This window comes from Pseudophryne corroboree, chromosome 3, assembly GCF_028390025.1.
Source record: "Pseudophryne corroboree isolate aPseCor3 chromosome 3, aPseCor3.hap2, whole genome shotgun sequence".
Classification (NCBI taxonomy): Eukaryota; Metazoa; Chordata; class Amphibia; order Anura; family Myobatrachidae; genus Pseudophryne; species Pseudophryne corroboree.
The window spans coordinates 758,134,421-758,156,254 of NC_086446.1; the positions used below are offsets into that span (position 1 = coordinate 758,134,421).

A 21,834-nucleotide genomic window follows, 5' to 3' on the forward strand; every position below is an offset into this window, starting at 1 on the left:
CATCGAGAATTGCGTCATCATAGCCACGTCCCCCAATGTACAGAGCCCCCTGTGATTGGTCAGCCAGAAAGTCTGCAACAATGGCCAAAGCAGATTATCAGAGCAAACATACAATGGCTAATAGTGTCATTACAAACATTACTAGAACACCAGACTCATTGACCCAATTCAATACAGTACTCTATCAGTCAAATGATAGATGAATAAACTGGGTCAGAGGGCATGATTCAGAGGTAAACTCAGTGCCATGTGCAGCTGCGATTTCACTTGCAAGGCACTAGCAAAAATATGCTAATGGCTCAGCTGCCATCTTGCACACAGACGCCCACTGACGGCATCTCTGGATCACTCTGACAGAGGAATTAGTTGCCTACTTAATTGATGGTCAGTCAGTAAGGAGCTGTTTTCCTCTACAGTCTCTGCTGGGCCAGTGTATTTATTCCCTGGTATCCGCAGGCCAGTGGCGTCCCTTGGTGCTGGGATGTAGTTGTATTACAGGCAGTCGGGACTCCGATGTCGGTCTCCTGTACGCTGGGATCCTAACAACCAGTAAAATGCAGGGCGGCTGGCATCCCGACCTCCCCCGGGTATTCCCACTCGGTTGTTGGGTCCACGCCACCAACCGAGCAGGAATAGAACCCGCTGCGAGGGGACTCTCTGCCGGGATTCCGGCAGAAGGGTCGCCGCAGTCAGTATACTAACAGCCGACACCCCCCGTCTGCCAGGATATCATCCCCAACACCTTTTGTGTTGGGGGCTGATGCTAAGCAGCATGAACAACTAGTGAAGATGAGGGAGGGGTTGTGCTGTGTGTATGTGGGGGATTTTAATTTTTTAATTTTTCTCTGACGTCCTAGTGGATGCTGGGTACTCCGTAAGGACCATGGGGAATAGACGGGCTCCGTAGGAGACTGGGCACTCTAAAAGAAAGATTAGGTACTATCTGGTGTGCACTGGCTCCTCCCTCTATGCCCCTCCTCCAGACCTCAGTTAGAATCTGTGCCCGGCTCGAGCTGGTTGCACACTAGGGGCTCTCCTGAGCTTCTAGTAAAGAAAGTATTTGTTAGGTTTTTTATTTTCAGTGAGATCTGCTGGCAACAGACTCACTGCTACGAGGGACTTAGGGGAGAGAAGCGAACCTACCTAGCTAGCTTGGGCTTCTAGGCTACTGGACACCATTAGCTCCAGAGGGATCGAACACAGGCCCAGCCTCGGTCGTCCGGTCCCGGAGCCGCGCCGCCGTCCCCCTTGCAGAGCCAGAAGCAAGAAGAACATCCTGGAAATCGGCAGCTGAAGACTCCGGTCTTCATTAAGGCAGCGCACAGCACTGCAGCTGTGCGCCATTGCTCCCTATGCACACCACATACTCCGGTCACTGATGGGCGCTGGGGGGGCGCCCTGGGCTGCAATTAGAGTACCTTACTTGGCGAACAGCACATAATATAGTCTAATAAACTATATATGTGCAAAAATCCCCCGCCATAATAGAAATATAAGAGCGGGAGAAGTCCGCCGAGAAGGGGGCGGGGCTATCTCCCTCAGCACACTGGCGCCATTTTCTCTTCACAGCTCCGCTGGAAGACAGCTCCCCAGGCTCTCCCCTGCAGTTTCCAGGCTCAAAGGGTAAAAAAGAGGGGGGGCACTAAATTTAGGCGCAAAACTGTATTGTAAAGCAGCTATAGGGAAAAATCACTTTGTGTTCGTGTAAATCCCTGATTATATAGCGCTGTGGTGTGTGCTGGCATACTCTTTCTGTCTCCCCAAAGGACTTGGTGGGGTCCTGTCCTCAGTCAGAGCATTCCCTGTGTGTGCGGTGTGTCTGTACGGCTGTGTCGACATGTGTGATGAGCAGGCTTATGTGGAGGCGGAGCAGGTGCCGATACGTGTGATGTCACCCCCTGCGGGGCCGACACCAGAGTGGGTGGATATGTGGAAGGTATTAACAGACCGTGTCAACTCCTTACATAAAAGGCTGGATGACGTAACAGCCGTGGGACAGCCGGATTCTCAGCCTGTGCCTGCGCAGGCGGTTTATAGACCATCAAGGGCTCACAAACTCCCGCTACCTCAGATGGCAGACACAGATGTCGACACAGAGTCTGACTCCAGTGTCGACGAGGATGATACATATACACAATCCACAAGGGGCATCTGTTGCATGATTACGGCAATGAAAAATGTGTTACACATTTCTGACATTAACCCAGGTACCACTAAAAAGGGTATTATGTTTGGGGAGAAAAAGCAGCCAGTGTTTTTCCCCCCATCTGATGAGTTGAATGAAGTGTGTGAAGAAGCGTGGGGTTCCCCTGATAAGAAACTGGTAATTTCTAAAAAGTTACTGATGGCGTACCCTTTCCCGCCAGAGGATAGGTCACGTTGGGAGATATCTCCTAGGGTGGATAAGGCACTCACACGCTTGTCAAAAAAGGTGGCACTGCCGTCTCGGGATACGGCCGCCTTGAAGGAGCCTGCTGATAGAAAGCAGGAGGCTATCCTGAAGTCTGTATATACACACTCAGGTACTATACTGAGACCTGCAATTGCTTCAGCATGGATGTGTAGTGCTGCTGCAGCGTAGTCTGATACCCTGTCAGATAATATTGATACCCTCGACAGGGATACTATTTTGCTAACCATAGAGCATGTTAAAGACGTCGTCTTATATATGAGGGATGCAAAGAGGGATATTTGCCGGCTGGCATCTAGAATTAATGCAATGTCAATTTCTGCCAGGAGGGTATTATGGACCCGGCAGTGGACAGGTAATGCTGATTCTAAAAGGCACATGGAGGTTTTGCCTTATAAGGGTGAGGAATTGTTTGGGGATGGTCTCTCTGACCTCGTATCCACAGCAACAGCTGGGAAATCGACATTTTTACCTCAGGCTCCCTCACAACCTAAGAAAGCACCGTACTATCAGGTACAGTCCTTTCGGCCCCAGAAAGGCAAGCGGATCAAAGGTGCTTCCTTTCTGCCCAGAGGCAGGGGGAGAGGGAAAAAGCTGCACCAAACAGCCAGTTCCCAGGAACAAAAATCCTCCCCTGCTTCTACTGAGTCCACCGCATGACGCTGGGGCTCCACAGACGGAGCCAGGTGCGGTGGGGGCGCGTCTCCGGAATTTCAGCGACCAGTGGGTTCGCTCACAGGTGGATTTCTGGGTTCTACAAGTGGTATCTCAGGGATACAAGCTGGAATTCGAGGCGTCTCCCCCTCGCCGTTACCTCAAATCAGCCTTGCCAACTACTCCCCAGGACAGGGAGGTAGTACTGGCGGCAATTCACAAGCTGTACCTCCAGCAGGTGATAATAAAAGTTCCCCTCCTTCAACAGGGACGGGGTTACTATTCCACAATGTTTGTGGTACCGAAACCAGACGGTTTGAGACCCATTCTAAATTTGAAATCCTTGAACACTTATATAAGGAAGTTCAAGTTCAAAATGGAATCGCTCAGGGCAGTTATTGCAAGCCTGGAAGAGGGGGATTACATGGTATCACTGGACATCATGGATTCTTACCTACATGTCCCCATTTACCCACCTCACCAGGAGTACCTCAAGGTTGTGGTACAGAACTGCCATTACCAATTCCAGACGTTGCCGTTTGGTCTGTCCACGGCACCGAGGGTGTGTCCCAAGGTAATGGCCAAAACAATGATACTCCTTCGAAAGAAGGGAGTTATAATTATCCCGTACTTGGACGATCTCCTTATAAAGGTGAGGTCCAAGGAGCAGTCGTTGATCGGAGTAGCACTATCTCAGGAAGTGCTACAACAGCATGGCTGGATTCTGAATATCCCAAAGTCTCAGCTGGTTCCAACGACGCGTCTGCTGATATTGGGCATGTTTCTGGACACAGAACAGAAGAAGGTGTTTCTCCCGGAGGAGAAGGCCAAGGAGTTGTCATCTCTGGTCAGAGACCTCCTGAAACCAAAACAGGTGTCTGTGCATCATTGCACGCGAGTCCTGGAAAAGATGGTAGCTTCTTACGAAGCAATTCCCTTCGGCAGGTTCCATGCAAGGAACTTTCAGTGGGACCTGTTCTACAAGTGAGGATCGCATCTTCAGATGCATCGGCTGATCACCCTGTCCCCGGGGGCCATGGTGTCTCTGCTGTGGTGGCTGCAGAGTGCTCATCTTCTCGAGGGCCGCAGATTCGGCATACAGGCCTGGGTCCTGGTGACCACGGACGCAAGCCTCCGAGGTTGGGGAGCAGTCACTCGGGGAAGAAATTTCCAAGGACAAAGGTCGAGTCAGGAGACTTCCCTACACATAAATATTCTGGACCTAAGGGCCATTTACAATGCCCTAAGGCAAGCAGAACCCCTGCTTCAAAACCAGCCGGTGCTGATTCAGTCAGACAACATCACGGCTGTCGCCCATATAAACCGACAAGGCGGCACAAGAAGCAGGATGGCGTTGGCAGAAGCCACAAGGATTCTCCGATGGGCGGAGTATCACGTGCTAACACTGTCAGCAGTGTTCATTCCGGGTGTGGAAAACTAGGAGGCAGACTTCCTCAGCAGGCACGACCTCCACCTGGGAGAGTGGGGACTTCATCCAGAAGTCTTCACGCAGATTGTGAACCATTGGGAACGGCCACAGGTGGACATGATGGCGTCCCGCCTCAACAAAAAGCTAAAAAAGTATTGCGCCAGGTCAACAGACCCTCAGGCGATAGCTGTGGACGTGCTAGTGACACCGTGGGTGTACCAGTAGGTTTATGTGTTCCCTCCTCTTCCTCATACCCAAGGTACTGAGGATAGTAAGTAAGAGAGGAGTAAGAACTATACTCGTAGTTCCGGATTGGCCAAGAAGAACTTGGTACCCAGAACTACAAGAAATGATCTCGGAGGACCCATGGCCTGTCTCTCAGACAGGACCTGTTACTGCAGGGGCCCTGTCTGTTCCAAGACTTACCGCGGCTGCGTTTGAAGGCTTGGCGGTTGAACGCCGGATCCTAACGGAAAAGGGCGTTCCAGATGAAGTGATTCCTACGCTGTTAAAGGCTTGGAAGGACGCTGCCTGAAGTTCAGACGTGGTTAAGGGAGTGCTGCATATTCAGCCCCCTTTTGTGCCTCCAGTGGCACCTTGGGATCTCAACGTAGTGTTGGTTTTCCTAAAATCACATTGTTTTGAGCCACTTCAGAACGTGGAGTTGAAGTATCTCACGTGGAAAGTGGTCATATATATTTGGCCTTGGCTTCGGCTAGGCGTGTGTCAGAATTGGCGGCTTTGTCATGTGAAAGCCCTTATCTGATCTTCCATAGGGACAGGGCAGAATTGAGGATTCGTCCCCAATTTCGCCCTCAGGTGGTATCAGCTTTTCATTTGAACCAACCTATTGTGATGCCTGCGGCTACTCGGGACTTGGAGGCCTCCAAGTTGCTGGATGTAGTCTTGGCCCTGAAACTGTTTCCAGGACGGCTAGAGTCAGAAATACTGACTCGCTGTTTATCCTGCATGCACCCAACAAGCTGGGTGCTCCTGCTTCCAAGCAGACTATTGCTCGCTAGATCTGTAGCACGATTCAACTTGCACATTCTGCGGCGCGACTGCCGCATCCTAAATCAGTAAAAGCCCATTCCACGAGGAAGGGGGCTCTTCTTGGGCGGCTGCCCAAGGGGTCTCGGCATTACAACTTTGCCGAGCTGCTACCTGGTCGGGGTCAAACACGTTTGCAAAATTCTACAAATTAGATACCCTGGCTGATGAGGACCTTGTGTTTGCTCATTCGGTGCTGCAGTGTCATCCGCACTCTCCCGCTCGTTTGGGAGCTTTGGTATAATCCCCATGGTCCTTACGGAGTACCCAGCATCCACTAGGACGTCAGAGAAAATAAGAATTTACTCACTGGTAATTCTATTTCTCGTAGTCCGTAGTGGATGCTGGGAGCCCGTCCCAAGTGCGGATTGTCTGCAATACTTGTATATAGTTATTGCTTAACTAAAGGGTTATTGTTATGAGCCATCTGTTCAGTGAGGCTCAGTTGTTGTTGTTCATACTGTTAACTGGGTATAGTTATCACGAGTTGTACGGTGTGGTTGGTGTGGCTGGTATGAGTCTTACCCTGTATTCCAAATCCTTTCCTTGTAGTGTCAGCTCTTCCGGGTACAGTTTCCCTAACTGAGGTCTGGAGGAGGGGCATAGAGGGAGGAGCCAGTGCACACCAGATAGTACCTAATATTTCTTTTAGAGTGCCCAGTCTCCTGCGGAGCCCGTCTATTCCCCATGGTCCTTACGGAGTACCCAGCATCCACTACGGACTACGAGAAATAGAATTACCGGTGAGTAAATTCTTCTTTTTTTTTTTTTTTTATTTTTTTTTTTTATTTTAATTTTAAGTCATCTTCAGGTTTCATAGGGCTCCACAGGGATAACATCGGGGTTCCCAGTGGCGGATGAGTGATCCGGGCACTAAGCAATCTCTACTGTCAGAATCACGTGTGTGTGGTTTTTTTTTTTTTTTTTTGTGAAAGGTCAACACATCTGTGTGTGTGTTTTCTGCATATAAAGAACTGGGAAATATAGGGTGTCTGGTTTATAAACGGTGGCTTTGTACCCACCCAAACACATGCCAAGGAGCTGTAATTTTACAAAATTTCAAGAAATTGTACAAAACATTTCATACATGTACTGCATCTCTTCCAGGTAAATACTTAAATAGAAAAGAGTTAGTAAGTTGCTTATCAAGAAAGTGCCAATTTGCTGTCTGTACATATTCACCAAGTCGCCGCCTGCTCTTTTCTCTTTTTTACTTTAAATGAAACTGTAGTTGGTTCTGTGAATTACTGAAACCTGTTTGTCTCTCTCGGTTAAACTTTAACAAGACTTATTCATTTTTTTTATTTTTATTTTTTTTTTATTTCAGCCCTACCAAGATTTTCCTCAAACGTCGCTTGTCCTGGCGCCGTGTCTGTTGTGGACAAAGTAGTAAATATCAGTGTATCATCTCAGTAAGTAAGATTCAGGTTCTGGGTAACCATTTTCAACACAACATAGTGAACAGCCATACTTGCCTACTCTCCTGAAAATGTCAGGTATAGACTGGCCCACACCTGAATAAGGGAATTCCCAGTGGGGCCCACAGCCTGAGAGCCCACCCACTCCTCTAGGGGTCAGTAACGTAATGGAGCAGGATTATGCCTAAATTTGGGTTGTCTTTGTTTCTATGGAAATGCAAAGATTAGCCCTCCTGCCAAACAAAGTGGGATGTCCTAACATGTCCCCCTCCTTTACAAAGGGGCCAAGTTCCTTGCATGTTCTATCAGATGATGGCTGGCCACACCCCCTCAAGCTTGGGCACCTACCACTGCATGTTGTGGTGGGCAATTTATGTCCCAGTCCGACACTGCATAATCTTGAGACTCTCCCCAATCTTGGGAAGCTCTCCTGGCTTTGTATGGGGGGGGCATGGTCATCATGAAATGATTATGCTGCCATTTCCCACCATGCCCCCGTACCGCCCACCTGGCTGCACCACATCCTCGCACCTGGCTGTGCCTCCCGGAAGGGTCTGCAGAAGTATCCTCAAGTATTTGTGCTTTTTGAGGGTGGGTTTAAAGCAGGAATGTTAGCACTTTACAAGAAGATATAAAGCATAGAATTCAGGTTTTATATCGAATTATATGAACGTGTTTTCCATTTTATGTCGGAATTTAACCACTGACTATGAGGCCTAAGCTGTTTTGTCCCAAAAAACATTTTCAGAACTTTTTGGATCGGGTCATTTATTTATTGGTCTGTGGTGTCCTGGCTAGCTTCCTACTTAATTGCCATGAAAAGCATCCTATATTGCCATGAAAAGCAGTGATTATATACTGTGTGTCAATTGCTATACAGACTCCAGTCATCAACTTAATGATGGTGACTGGTATCTTCATTATAAAAAGGAAAGTTTTATCATTGTTTATATAGCACCACCATATTATACAGCGCTGTACAGAAATTATTTGTTATGTTCCTGCCTGTTTGGAGCTTAGTCAGAGGACCCTAACACAGAAGCGCACAGATTAGGGTTCCTCTGTCTCGGAAGCCAGTTGACTTACCAGTATGATGACGCATGGGAGAAAACCCATGCAAACACGAGAAGGATATACAGCATGTCCTCCATGATAACAGGGCTCTGTTTGGGAACTGAACTCTTAACACCAGCCCCATGTGACAGCATGGCTAATCACTGTGCCACCATGCTGCCAACATATTAAAAAGAAATGTCAGGTAGTCCTAGTTGCAGGACACACAGAGCATAATGTTCCTCTGAAAACAAAACTACAACCAGGGGGGGGCATTCTGTTGTAGGCAGTTACCCTGCAGCGTGGGGTCCCCCTGTCAGACGGGCTGATTATGAGGCACACAAAAAAGCACATGCAGTAACGCCTATTGGTGGTCGCCCGTGAGTTTATGCAAATGGGGCAATAAATTCCCCTTGTGTACATCTGTTCATCCAACTGAGGCGCCCACCTGTAGCACCGGTGCAAGCTGTAATAATGATTGGTGCATCCTCCTACGCCACCATGAGGCGGTAGAACCATCAAAACCTGCACCAGCCCTAAGGCAGTTGCAGATTATTCTCCTGACCACGGCCTCATATGCCAGCAGCTGTGCATCTGTGAATGCAGCCGCTTGCACTGGCCAGGACGCTCCCATAATATGGGATTTCCAGTACTCTTCTGTTTGCATGCATCTCCGATTAGTACTGCGACTCTGTACAAACACAAGCTGGATGCATGCACAGTAAATAAAACCATCTCTCAACTGTGTCTGACCTCAACATATCTTGAGACTCCTAATTCGACCTCAAGGCTTCTCCTGAACTGCCCAGCACCTATGGAACACTCCCATTTATAATTGGTAGGGTTGGCTATCGACCATCAATGACTCAAAATCACAGATGGTCTATGCCCGATCATAAATGCTTTTGCCATTGATGGAGGGAAACCATTTGGTTCTCCCTCATCAATGGAATAGAACTGTGTGTGTGTGTGTGTGTGTGTGTGTGTGTGTGTGTGTGTGTGTTTCTTTCTTTATTTTTTGAGTGCCGGGACACGGAGCATAGCTCCACCCTTGGATCCCCGTCGCCAGGCTGTTACAGGCCCGCAGGGCGATCAGTGAAATAACAGGGATGATCATTGAGGTTGAAATAATTGATAGTTTCTCCTGCAGGGTCCACAGGATACATTGGGATATGGTGGAGCAACAGCGGATCTGCACCACACTCAAAAGATTTTTGGCCTCCCAGCATGCAGCGGGCCTGTCCATATATCCCCACCTCCTGGCTCGGGCAAATCGGTTTTGTTTGGTGCGGCAGGAGCCAGACCATGGTCTAAGGGCTACTGGTCTTTAGCAGACATAAGCTTTCATTATTTTTATAGTCTTAATATTTTTTTCTTGGTGATCTTTCTAAACAGCGTCTTATATGTACCTTAGAAAGAGCTGCTCCAACAACTCCCAGCCGGGTCGCGTCAACTCTTACCCACGTGTACAGTCCTGTTTCGGCGGGCGTCTGTGTCTGATAAAACTAGCTGGTCCGGCAGACGTTGCCAGGCTGAGGCTGTAGCACGGGGAGAAGGTAAGGCATCTGTTCCGCTTAATGGGTGAACACTGACACAGCCACACTGTTTTGGGAGGAGACTACCAAACAGTTGCTGACGTGGCTGCCACCTGAGAGTGCACCAGCGGTAGCCCTAGGGATCACAGGCTCCAGGGCGATAGTCTGAGACCACAATCCCTAGGGTTGATATCTGCAGTGGGGAGTTAGACGCTAGCCTGGTTGCCCCTGCCCCCCCGGTTCATGACCAGTTTCCTGAGTCTCCCGCCATGAACTGTTTTCCCACTTCCGTCCGAGACGCTCTGTACTAAGGAGACCCAGTTGCAGCATAGGCAGTTGTGTGACTGGTGCGTCAGTGTTCACTTGGGCATCTGTGTTCACTATAGGTTCACAGAGCGGCGGTGTACACTAATAGCATCTGGATCCACTCAGCATTCGCAAACGTATTGATCCTGGAAGTGGAGTAAGTCTCCCTGTATCCCACTCTACTGAGTATGGGTTATACAGCACCAAGTCTCTATCTACCTTTTGAGTACGAATAGTTGGATAGGTGCATAATGCTTATGAGTCTGATAATATTACTGTGGTTTCTTTCGCTATGTGTCTGAGTACGGTTAAAATTTTTATAAAGTAATGTTTCTCCTACATACTGAAATGTATCTGTAGTTGATTATGTGCTCATATTGCTTATTATACTAATGTATAACCTGTGACTCTGCTAGTGTGATTGCTGACTTTGCTATAATTCTCTGTCTATTCCGATCATCTATGCTGGTGCTAAGCAGGGTAGGGTTGGATTGTATGTCACTTTAACACATCTTGGTGATTACAGTCAAATTGTGTGGTACACTGTGAAAGTGTCTGATTATTTATCATGTCTAAGAGTGGCACGGGTGAGGAATGTACACTCTCAGCAGCACCAACACTCATCTCATGTTTGTCATGCGAAACTGGGGATCTGGTTCAGGATGGGTTGTATGCAATTTGTTTAGCTCTCACAAAGGTCTCTTGAAAAATTCAAGGCAGATGCAGGTGCAAGTTGATTCCTCCTCCCCACCCCCCTTCCTATTGGCTGTGTTTGCACAGACATTATCCAGTATAGCTGAGCAGGTAATTACAACTTCTGTACCAGGTATAGGTTACACTATTGACCCTTATGTGCAGCATTCCACTGTGGTTTTTCATTTCCTGCAGGGGAAGCAGTATCCGCTCAACAAACGAAAAACAACATCTTCAGTCTACATGATTCAGATGAGGATTCATCAGAGGGGGAAGACTCATTACACTCTGGTTCTGCATATGAAGAGGAGGAAGAAGGTCTTGGCTCAGTGGACATATCAGAGTTGATTATTGCAATAAAAGCCATTCTATCCATAGAATAATCCAATTATCCTTTTCCAGCTGGGGACTGTTTCAAGAGGGAGGTGGCCCCTAAAGTTGATACACATGTCATTCGATTAGTGCGAAAATCTACATTGCCTCTGCCTTCAACATCATTAAATGATGTCACAGAGTAGATGGCTTGCTAAAAAAACATTTTTTCCTTGTCTGGGGCAATCAATAGACAAGCCTTGGCTTCAGTCTGGATGGCTAAAGTAGTGGCTGCCTGGTCGGATGCATTGGAAGGAGAAACTTCAATGACATCTAGAGAGCAAAAATCCCATCTTGCACATATCAAACAGGCTGCAATATTCTTTAGTAAAGAGTTAACCAGTATTATGGAATCAGAAGCAGACTCCAAGAAAGTAAAGTTTCCTTTGGTCTCAAGGGAAAGCAAAAGGAAAGGGTGATGGCAAACCATCCCAATACATCAGGTCTGGTAAGACTAAAAAGCATTGGACTACCAGAGGACTGGCTTCTAAAACCGAAGATAAGCCATCAGCCTGATGGTGTGGGCCTCCACCTGGGGGACCCCAGGGTGGGAGGCCGACTTCTTCATTTTGCACAAATCTGGCAGAAGTCTACCATGGATGCCTGACCGCAAGAAGCGGTATCTCACGGTTATGCATTTGCTTTCAGGAAAAACCCTCCTCAAAGGTGTAGGTTTGGTTTTTTTGTTTTGTTTTTTTTTTGTACCAGACCATTTTTAGTAGAGATGAGGGCCAGGGCTTTGCAAGAGGCAGTTCAGAAAATGCTTCAGTCTGGAGTAATCATTCCAGTTCCTCCTCCTCCACAACAAGGACAGGGTTTTTCTACTCCAACCTGTTTCTATTCCAGAAGCCAAATGGGTAGTTTCCGGCCTTTTACTCAATCTAAAAATGCATTTGGGTACCTCGTTTTCATATGGAGACTATGTTCCATCATTTTGGCCATGGAGCCAGGGGACTTTATGGTGTCCCTTGATATTGAGGATGATTTCCTACAGTACATGTTCCTATAGCGCTGTCCCATCAGCACTATTTCGGGGTCACTATCCTTCAGCAGCATTTTCGGTTTTAGGCTCTACCATTCGAATTGGCCATGGCTCCGAGAGTTTTCACTAAAATTATGGTGATGATGGCCGCTTATCTCCGCCAGCAGGGGATAAGAATTTTTCCATACCTTGACAAGCTCTTAATCCTGGCAAAGTCTCGGGAATTGCTTATGTGTCATCTGCAACAGGCAGTGTCTGCAGAAGCACTGTTGGCTCCTAAATTAGGCAAAATCGTCTCTGGTTCCGTCACAGCGGGTGACCCACTTGGACTGCATTGGATTCGAACCTTTTTACCTCTGAACAAAATAGCCACACTTCAGTTAAGGATTCAGGAGCTTCTACACAGGAAAGTAACCATTCATGCAGCAATGCGTGTGATGGGATTCATGGTGTAAACATTTTGACATGGTAGAGTATGCTCAGTTCCATTCAAGGCTGCTGCAACATCTGATCCTTACCAAATGGAATGGTTTTCATCAGACAATAACAGACTATAGTCCTTACTCGGAAAGTAAGGAGGTCATTAACCTGGTGGCTACAGATAGCCCATCTGGACAAAGGGAGACCCTTTTGGATATCAAATTGGGAAATTCTGACAGTGGATGCCAGCCTTCAGGGCTGCGGAGCAGTGTCTGGAAGAAATTGCTTCCAGGGGCAGTGGACCAAGGAAGAATGTTGCCTGCCAATAAATATATTGAAACTCCGAGCCATATACATGGCGTTGAATTAGGCAAAGGACATCCCTAAGGGGAAACAAGTCTAAATCCGCTCGGACAATGCAATGGCAGTAGCGTACCTCAACCATCAGGGAGGAACTCTCAGCTGGAAAGCAATGAATGAGGTAAGTCTCACATGTTGAAGTGGGCAGAACTTCATCTTCCAGCTGTGTCCGCAGAGGTCGTTCCAGGAGTCCTAAACTGGGAAGCAGATTTTTTCAGTCGGCACACCATTCATGCAAATGAATGGGCTATATACCCGAAGTCTTCCAGACCCTGGTTGACAGATGGGGGTTTGCCAGCGATCTCATGGCATCCCATCAGAACCACAAGGTGCCAGCATATGGATTAAGAACAAAAGATCCCAAAGTGATCTTTGTGGATGCCCTGTCGGTGAGATGGGACTATGTGTTTCTTCCCATCGCCCTGTTACCCAGGGTGGTGAGAGGTAAAACAAGGAAAGGGTGCTGTGACACTAATAGCTCTAGCATTAGCCCAGAAGACATTGGTACACAGATCTGCAGAGGATGTCGATGGATGCTCCATTCCTATTACCTCAATGTCCAGATCTACTGATTCAGGGGCATTATCGGACATCTGGATCAACGGTCTTTGACAACGTTGCTCCTGAGACCTCCATCCTGAAGCAAAGAGGATTCTCACAACAGGTAATTCAAACAATGGTTAGAGCAAGGAAACCCTCCTCGGTTCGCATTTATCACTGAATATGGCAAACCTATATTTATTGGTGCTATGACCGGAAATTTGACCCCAGGTCTTTTCCAGAATACTAGCATTCCTTCAGGCAGGAATGGATAAAGGTTTAAGGGTGGCTTTCTTGAGAGTACAATTGTCAGCACTGACTGTATGGTTACAGAAGAAAATTGCCAATCTACATGATGTGCGCACTTCTTTTTTTTTTTTTTTTTGGCCCTCCTACAGTGCCTTGGGACTTATGTTTAGTCCTGAAGGCCCTTTTTAAGTTGCCCCATTTGAACCACTTAAAAGAGTGGATCTTAAATGGTTGACAGCTAAAATTTTCAGATTTAGGGGCTTTTTTTATGTCTTCCATATCCTTTATTATATTTCTTCTTTTTTTTTTTTTTTTTTTTAATCATATAGAGCAGTTCTCAGAACTAAATCTGGGTATCTTCCTAAGGTGTCTAAATTCCACCTTAACAAAGAAATTGTAGTCCTGGCTTTCCAAGGGCTGGACCTTTTCTGCGGGAGATGAATCGTTGGATGTAGTCCATGCCTTAAGGATCTATGTAGATCGTACCAGTGCTATCCAAAAGACAGACTTTTTTTTTTTTTTTTTTCTCTACGAATTTCATAAGAGACGATGGCCTGCTGATAAGCAGATACTGGTAAGGTGGCTTCAGAGGACTATTTCAGAAGCCTGTTCTCAAGCTGATCTCCCTGTTCCGGAAAATGTCTCTGCTCACTCTACTTGTAAGGTAGGTCCATCATGGGTACCACAACGTGGTGCTTCAGCAGAACAGATATGTAAGGCAGCCACATGGTCTTCCATTAACACATTGATTAGACATTATGCCATGGATGCCTTTACCTCTCAGGACTCTGGACACGAGAACCCTTTGCCCGAATTCAATCAGGAGCATCCCCACCACTAAATTGCTTTGGGACATCCCAATGTTTCCTGTGGACCCTGCAGGAGAAATATACGTTATAGTAAGAACTTATCATTGAACAGTATTTCTCCTAAGTCCACAGGTTCGACAGGGATCCCACTTTGACGCACCTGATTTGAGGATCCTTTTGCTCGCTAACCTCTTCCCTCGTGCATGGAAGGGTTTGCATGTGTGTTCTTCTCGCCTGACTAGGGCTCTACATGATGCTACTGCCTTGAGCTTTGGAAAACTGATTTTGTCTGAGGCAGGAGGTGGGGATATATGGATGGGCCCACTGCATGCTGGTAGGCCAAAAAGCTTTGACAGTTTGGTGCAGATCTGCTGTCGCTCCACCATATCCCAATGTATCCTGTGGACTTAGGAGAAATTCTGTTATCAACGGTAAGTTCTTACCATAACATATATTTTCCATAAAATAGTTATTGGAATGGGTGCATATTTACTATACAATCATTACTCGAAGTTAAAATATATATTATAATTAGAGGGTGTTGGCATATAATTGCCCAATAATATGGGCTTATCAACCGCGTCTGTCACCTCCATCGAGCAAGTTGCTATTTGGGGTTCACATCTGGGGCACAGGGCACCCCCAATCCAGCCCAGCCACACCCAAAAACCAAAGGCATCACACTAGTAGAAAATAAGAGAGGTGTAAAAGTATAGGATAGGCAAAGGTAGTTACGGAGTGCAGAAAGTATACATACTGTAGATGATAAAACACGTACACATTCTGTGAATAGAAGTGCTAGGGTGTGATGCCCTGGAGAGGCCCAGACAGAACAGCTCAAGTGACTCCATACCCCAATGTTTACGCGCCCCCCCCAAAAAAAAACAAAAAAACAAAAAAAAACCTGACCCTATATGAAAATATTATTTACTTTGTATTATGCCTGAATCATTAATGTGCAGTCAGAAGGCCCTGCTTAAAACCAGTTGGGAAGGTGGGGGAGGAATGCAAGTCAAGAATGAAGCAATCTCAGGCTTCAGCTGCAGGGTGTATTTATACACTGTATAAATAAATACACACCAGTGGCAGGATGTAATGCATTCCGAGATCACCGGACGTGCGGGTTTCAGGCCAATCGCGGATGATTTTTAAAGGGACAGTCACTTACAAGGCGTTGATTTGCTTTGTAAGCAACTGTCCTTTTTTTTTTTTTTTTTTTTTTTTAAAGTCCATTATTGTCTGGCAACCTGCACATCTGGTGTTCTCGGACTGCATTATATCACACCGCACGTGTAATATTTAGACACATTAGAAATGGACTAGACAAGGGAAATGGGTCTAGACTGCACACCCTAGTGGTTGTAATGAGATGTGCTATCTGGGATTTATGGTACTACACTAAAAGGAATGTGTACAGATGCACTATGCAATCATTACTGTAAATTAAAATGCACCAATTTCAATCTGGCTCTTCACCAGCCTCCAGTGCTGCAAAGGCTTTATTGGCAGTGGTGAGACGTTTGAATGGGATAATGTAAGGAATAGGCATAAATATTTATTCAGGCTACAAAATGGCAGCGCCCACTGTGTGCAGACATTGGATACACCGTAAATGGTTTACACACCCTCTAACCCTCTTCTTTCAGGTACATATATAATAAGCCAGTGTCAGGCGAGGTCATAACTAAGTGCTGCAGAGGAATACAATACACTTATGGAAGAGCGAGCAACTGTTACAAGGGATTGGAAGAAATCTGTTCGAATTATATTGATGAGGTGATTATATTAGAGGAAGAAATTTACTCTATTTACTTTTTGTTTTAAACATTTCCAAAAAAACTAGTAAAATTTATAGTTGTCCGCCCTCCCACCATGTTGCTGCAGTAGTTGAGGGAGGCTTGTTTCTAGAATTTAGGATCAGAGGGGGGTGTTAAGTTAATTTGCTATTTGTGGTAAAGTTTTTTTTAAATGTTAGATATTTTTTTTTCCAACTGAAGTCCTATAGTTGGGATATTGAGTTTCCTTTACATTGTAGCAGTAATGAACATCACAGTAAGAGGCCTGTGGGTGGTGTTTTCATTCCAAACTTGTTAACTTTCCTCTGGGAGATCCCAAAAGAAAATCCAAGTCTTGAATCGGAGTATGGAGACGCGTTTCGCATCATTATGGATATTATTATCTTCCACACTTATACTGATGTGGTGACAGAACCTTTTGGTCACTTGCAATATACAAATTTATAGTATGGTATATGTTATCCCATTATGTAAAGATAAAGAAATATTAATGTCATTTTCTGTATCCCTACAGCTGGATGCTAATGGCACTTACAGCAATATGATGCCCCTGGATGTTTTTAAACTGCAGTTATCTGGCCTTAGCAATAGCATTACTTGTGACATCAGTGTGAGAGAAAGTGGAACAGGTACTAATGAGCACCTACTGTATGTTTTTATGGACAAGTAAGGCTCCCTCACCCCTGCAGCATCCGCTATAGCTGAGGGGCCAAGCCCTGAGAAGAGGAAAAATTGATGGCATATAAGAACCACTTGGCCCATCTAGTCTACTCCTTCTTTTTTTTTTTTTCTTTTGGTAGCCTCAACCCCATGGTTCTTTGTAAGGATATTCATGTGCATCCCCAGCATATTTTAAAATTGTTCTACTGTCTTACCCTTAACCACCACTAGAGGCTTCAGTCCTTCACCACCCAGCCAACAGCAGCACTCTTAAAGCATGTCATTTATCTCTCCCCACCCTGTCCCCTCCATTTTTACACCTGTACTCATTTCACCCCTAAATATCTACTGGCATTTTCCCAACTCCCCCCTGATCCCCCTCTGGCAGTTTAAATCATTAGATTAGTCTTTCTCATCTCCAGTTGTCAGAGGATCCTAGCAGTGCATGCATGTGTTCCAGGTCTCTTCAGAGTATCACAATTAATTAATAAGAACCATTTGGGGATATTTTGAGATGTCAGTCAGGAATGAATACACCTGTGCTCCAGCGAGGAGATCTAGAAAACATGCGCTGTTGGGTTGTCCTGAGAACTGGAGTTGAGGAACACTGCACTAGACTCGCCCACACTATACCACCCACCCTGTACTCTCACATCTAGACATGCACAAACGTGACACATCATAGACACACCAATAACATCAATATTCCCCACTGCCCACCTCTAATACACATTATATTATGCTGCTAAACTTCTTATATTAATACAGTATGTCCCACTACCCACTGCATAATATCGCCAGCTCCCCACACAGTATACACTGTACACTATATTATACACTAGATCCATAGGGGCTGATATATACAGTAGTTCTACTCCAGCCTAGAAACCCGTACGTGCAGAGGATAAGTAACACTAGCAGCTGCTATATTGGTAGAGTATTAAGTTTGTTACCTATTTTTCAAAAATTATTTTATTCCTTTTTGCTTGGTGGTGGGATGTGTAAGCTTTCATGTTCTCCACACCGATACATAGACTGCAGAGCAGATTGAGATTGCTGCCACATTGTAATGACTGGCAGCAAATCTGATAAGAATAGTGGAAAGAGTTGGGGTTGGACTGGCCCACAGGGGTTCACAAGAAACCTCCGGTGGGCCCCCAACTCCTCCTCTAGGGATCAGGCCCACAGGGTTACAGGGGAGACCCCCAGTGGGCCCCACTGCCTGGCCTCCCCACCACCTTCTCTAGGAAATAGATTCAAGACTGTGCACTTGAATTATACAGTACTTTATGTTACATTATATCGCACAGTACTATGGTGTATTCTATACACTGCATTGCTGAAAAAACAATCTGGCACATTATCATGCATGCACTAGCAGTATTTACTATACATATTTATCAAGGGGCCCTGACCATGCACTCTCGAACGGTTAGCCAAGCCTCTGTGGCAGCTGGTCACACCACCTGGAGACTGGCCACACCCCCATATATGGGCCCCTGTGACTGCATTTCCCTGGTGAGCCCTTCATGCCCCAGTCCAACACTGGAAAGACCACAGGCACGGTCTGATAATTGAGTCCACTTGGTGATATCAGTCTTGAGTAGACCTCTTCAAATTCTTCATGGTGTAACCTTCCTCATATTTTCAATGCATAAAGAAGAGTCAAATGTCAGATGATTAAACAAGCATTCCTTCAAGAGTAAGAGTAACTTCAATGGCACCCACCTGTGATAGGTGTCCTATGTTCACATAAAGGTTTCTTTCTTCTTCTTCCTTCTTTTTTTTTTTTTTTTTTTTTTTCTCTCTCCTCGGGCAGCCAGATTGGATTGCCCAGCCGACCCCCCCCCAAAAAAAAAAAAAAAACAGGCAAAACGTTGGGAAAAATCACAAAATAGTGAGCACAAGCTGTGAATACTTATGTACATGTGATTTCTGAGTTTGAGATTTTTGCAAATTTATTAAGAAACTTTTTATTTTTCACATTGTCATTATGGGGTATTGTGTGTAGAATTGAGGAAAAAATGAATTTATTCCATTTTGGAATAAGGCTGTAACGTAACAAAATGTGGAAAAAGTGAAGTGCAATGGCATACATTTATTTTATTAAGTTTCTTATAGCGCAGCAAATTCCGTTGCGCTTTACAATTGGCAATAACAATGATATAACAAAACTGGGTAATAGTCATAGAGATAGGAGTACCCTGCTCACAAGCTTACAATTTATAGGGAAATGGCACCTATCCTTGTGTATCAATGCCTATCTGTTGCATAGTTGTCCACCAGATTGCAAAGGTTCTTGGTGGACTGTATGATATGGTCACACAGCAATGATGAACCGGGGTCGGGAGGAAGGGTGAGAAGGGGGTTCACTATGGTATGCCAGCGGTCGGGCTCCTGGCGACCAGCATACCGGCGCCGGGAGCCCGACCGCCGGCTTACCGACAGTGTGGCGAGCGCAAATGAGCCCCTTGCGGGCTTGCTGCGCTCGCCACGCTGCGGGCACGGTGGCGCGCTACACTATTTTATTCTCCCTCCAGGGGGGTCGTGGACCCCCACGAGGGAGAATAAGTGTCGGTATGCCGGCTGTCTGGGTCCCGGCGCCGGTATACTGTGCGCCAGGATCCCATCAGTTGGCATACTGAAGACCACCCGGTGAGAAGACGTGAGGATATGTGTGGACTGTGCAGAGTGGATGCAATTTGATAGGAAGGTTTATGAAGGTTACGTGGACGGTTCTGGAATTTACTTGCCTGAAGAGGTGAGTTTTCAGGGAACGCTTGAAGGTTTCTAGACTAGAGTCTAATTGTGTATGGTAGGGCATTCCACAGAATGGGTGCAGCCCGATGGAAGTCCTGCAATCGTGAGTCGGAGCGAGTAATGAGTGTGGATGAGAGACGCAAATGTTAAGAGCGAAGAGGTCGGGTTGGGAGATATTTTGAGATGAGCGAAGAGATGCACTTTGGTGTAGTCTGGTTAAGGGCCTTGTGTGTAAGTAAAAGTATTTTATATTGAATACGGTAGAATACAGGTAACCAATGGAGGGACTGACAGTGGATCTGCAGGCGATGAACGTCTAGCGAGGAAGATTAGCCTTGCAGCTGTATTCAGAATGGATTGTAGTGGTGAGAGTCTTGTTTTGGGAAGACCAGTTAGACTATTGCAATAATCAATGCGGGAGAAAATGAGAGCATGGATTAGAGTTTTAGCGGTGTCTTGTGTAAGGAATGGTCGTATTTTGGATATGTTTTTTAGATGCATGTAACATGATTTAGAGACAGAGATTTGAATGTGGGGAATAAAGGACAGATGGGAGTCAAGGATGACGCCTAGGCAGCGAGCTTGTTGGGAAGGGTAGATGGTCCAGTTTTCAACAGTGATGGAGATATCAGGTTGATGCCTACTATTGGCCGGTGGAAATAAAAAGATCTTTTTTTTTTTTTTTTAAATATTAAGTTTGAGGTTGCGAGATGTCTTCCAAGATGAAACTGCACAAAGGCGTTCAGTGACACGGCCTAGTACAGATGGGGATAAATCAGGGGGGGATAGGTAGATTTGTGTTTCCTCTGCGTACAGCTGATGCTGAAATCCAAAAGAGCTGATTAGTTTACCAAGAGATGAGGTATAGATAGAGAAAAGCAGAGGACCCAAGACTGAGCCTTGTGGTACTCCAACAGAAAGAGGTAGTGAAGAGAAGTTAACACTGAAGGGGCAATTAGATAAGTAGGATAGGAACTAAGAAAGGGATGTGTCTTTAAGACCTAGGGATTGTAGTGTTTGTATAAGAGAGTAGTCCACAGTGTCAAAGGCAGCAGATGGATCTAGAAGAATAAGTAGTGAGTAATGGCCTTCAGACTTCGTAGTGACCAAATCATTAACCAATTTAGTCGGTGCTGTCTCTGGAGTGTTGAACGGAAGCCTTACTGAAGTGGGTTCAATAAATTGTGAGAGTGTGTGAGTTGAGTGTAAGCAAATAGCTTAGACAAGGGAGCTGAGAGATAGGGTGGTAGTTTGAGAGAGCGTTAGGGTCACAATTATTATTTTTTTTTTTTTTAAATGGGAGTAATCACTGCATGCTTGAAGAGTGAAGGAAAAATACCAGTAGAGAGATTACAGATGTTAGTTAAGGTAGGGATGAGCACTGGAGACCGCTTTACTTTATTTGTGAGGGTAAAGGATCAAGAGGGGAGGTAGTAGAGAAGCGGGATGGGAAGAGTGATGATATTTCATCTTCATTTGTGGGATCAAATGAAGAGTACCAGAGGGTTCAGGTAAAGAACTGAGCAGGTCACTGGCTGCCGAAGAGCATACCATTTCATCTTGGATCTTATCAATCTTCTACTTGAAGTAGGAAGCAAGATCTTGTGCCTTGATAGTGTCTGGTGGGGTAGGTGAGGGAGGATTCAGAGGGGATTTAAATGTATTAGAGTCGTTTAGGGTTAGAGGCTTGAGCAGAGAAGAGTTTGGAAATGTTTGGCAGTGTCCACGGCATTTCTATAAGAATAGTGGACAGTCTTATATGTGAGAGTCACTTGAAATATGAGATTTACGCCACTGACATTCAAGGTTACGTGAGGGTTTTTGTAGTGGTCTTGTTAATTTAGAGTGCCATGATTGACATCTAGGCCTACATGGAGTGTGATGGGTAGCTGGAGCCACTTCATCAAGGGCTAGTTCTAGAGTCTTGTTCAGGTGTGATACAGCCATCTCAGGAGCGGTGAATGCAGAAATAGGTGAAAGCAGTTGTTGGAGTGAGGTGGAAAGTTCTTGAAGATTAATTTGTGTTAATATTTCTGCTGGTTTGAGGAGCATTGGAGGACTTGCGCAACACAGAGTTTGAATTAATGGAGAGCATGCAGGTGATAAGGTTGTAATCTGAGAGGGGGAAAGGGAGCGTAGTCTGAAATCTAGATCGAGGCAGTGGCCCCCCGATGAGTAGGAGTCGGTCCATTGGGAGAGGCCGAGAGAGGAGGTTGGAGAGAGGAGATTGGAGGCGTGAGCAGCAGATTTTGGACAATCTATAGCAATATTTAAGTCACCCATGATGATGGGTATATATTGTAATATTTTCTTAACCCTTCTAAGTCAACCCTGTTCA

The 21,834-nt window shown here is 45.8% G+C and overlaps 1 protein-coding gene across 1 annotated transcript in view; it reads left to right on the forward strand.

Annotated features, from left to right (window-relative positions):
* The window catches only part of LOC135057424 (ovostatin homolog), a 169,836-nt gene that overhangs the window by 47,540 nt on the left and 100,462 nt on the right, over positions 1-21,834 (forward strand). Inside the window, exons 8-10 of the mRNA XM_063963316.1 lie at positions 6,871-6,955; positions 15,927-16,056; positions 16,591-16,705. Coding sequence (XP_063819386.1) covers positions 6,871-6,955; positions 15,927-16,056; positions 16,591-16,705 — 330 coding nt within the window. The remainder of the gene's footprint in view (positions 1-6,870; positions 6,956-15,926; positions 16,057-16,590; positions 16,706-21,834) is intronic.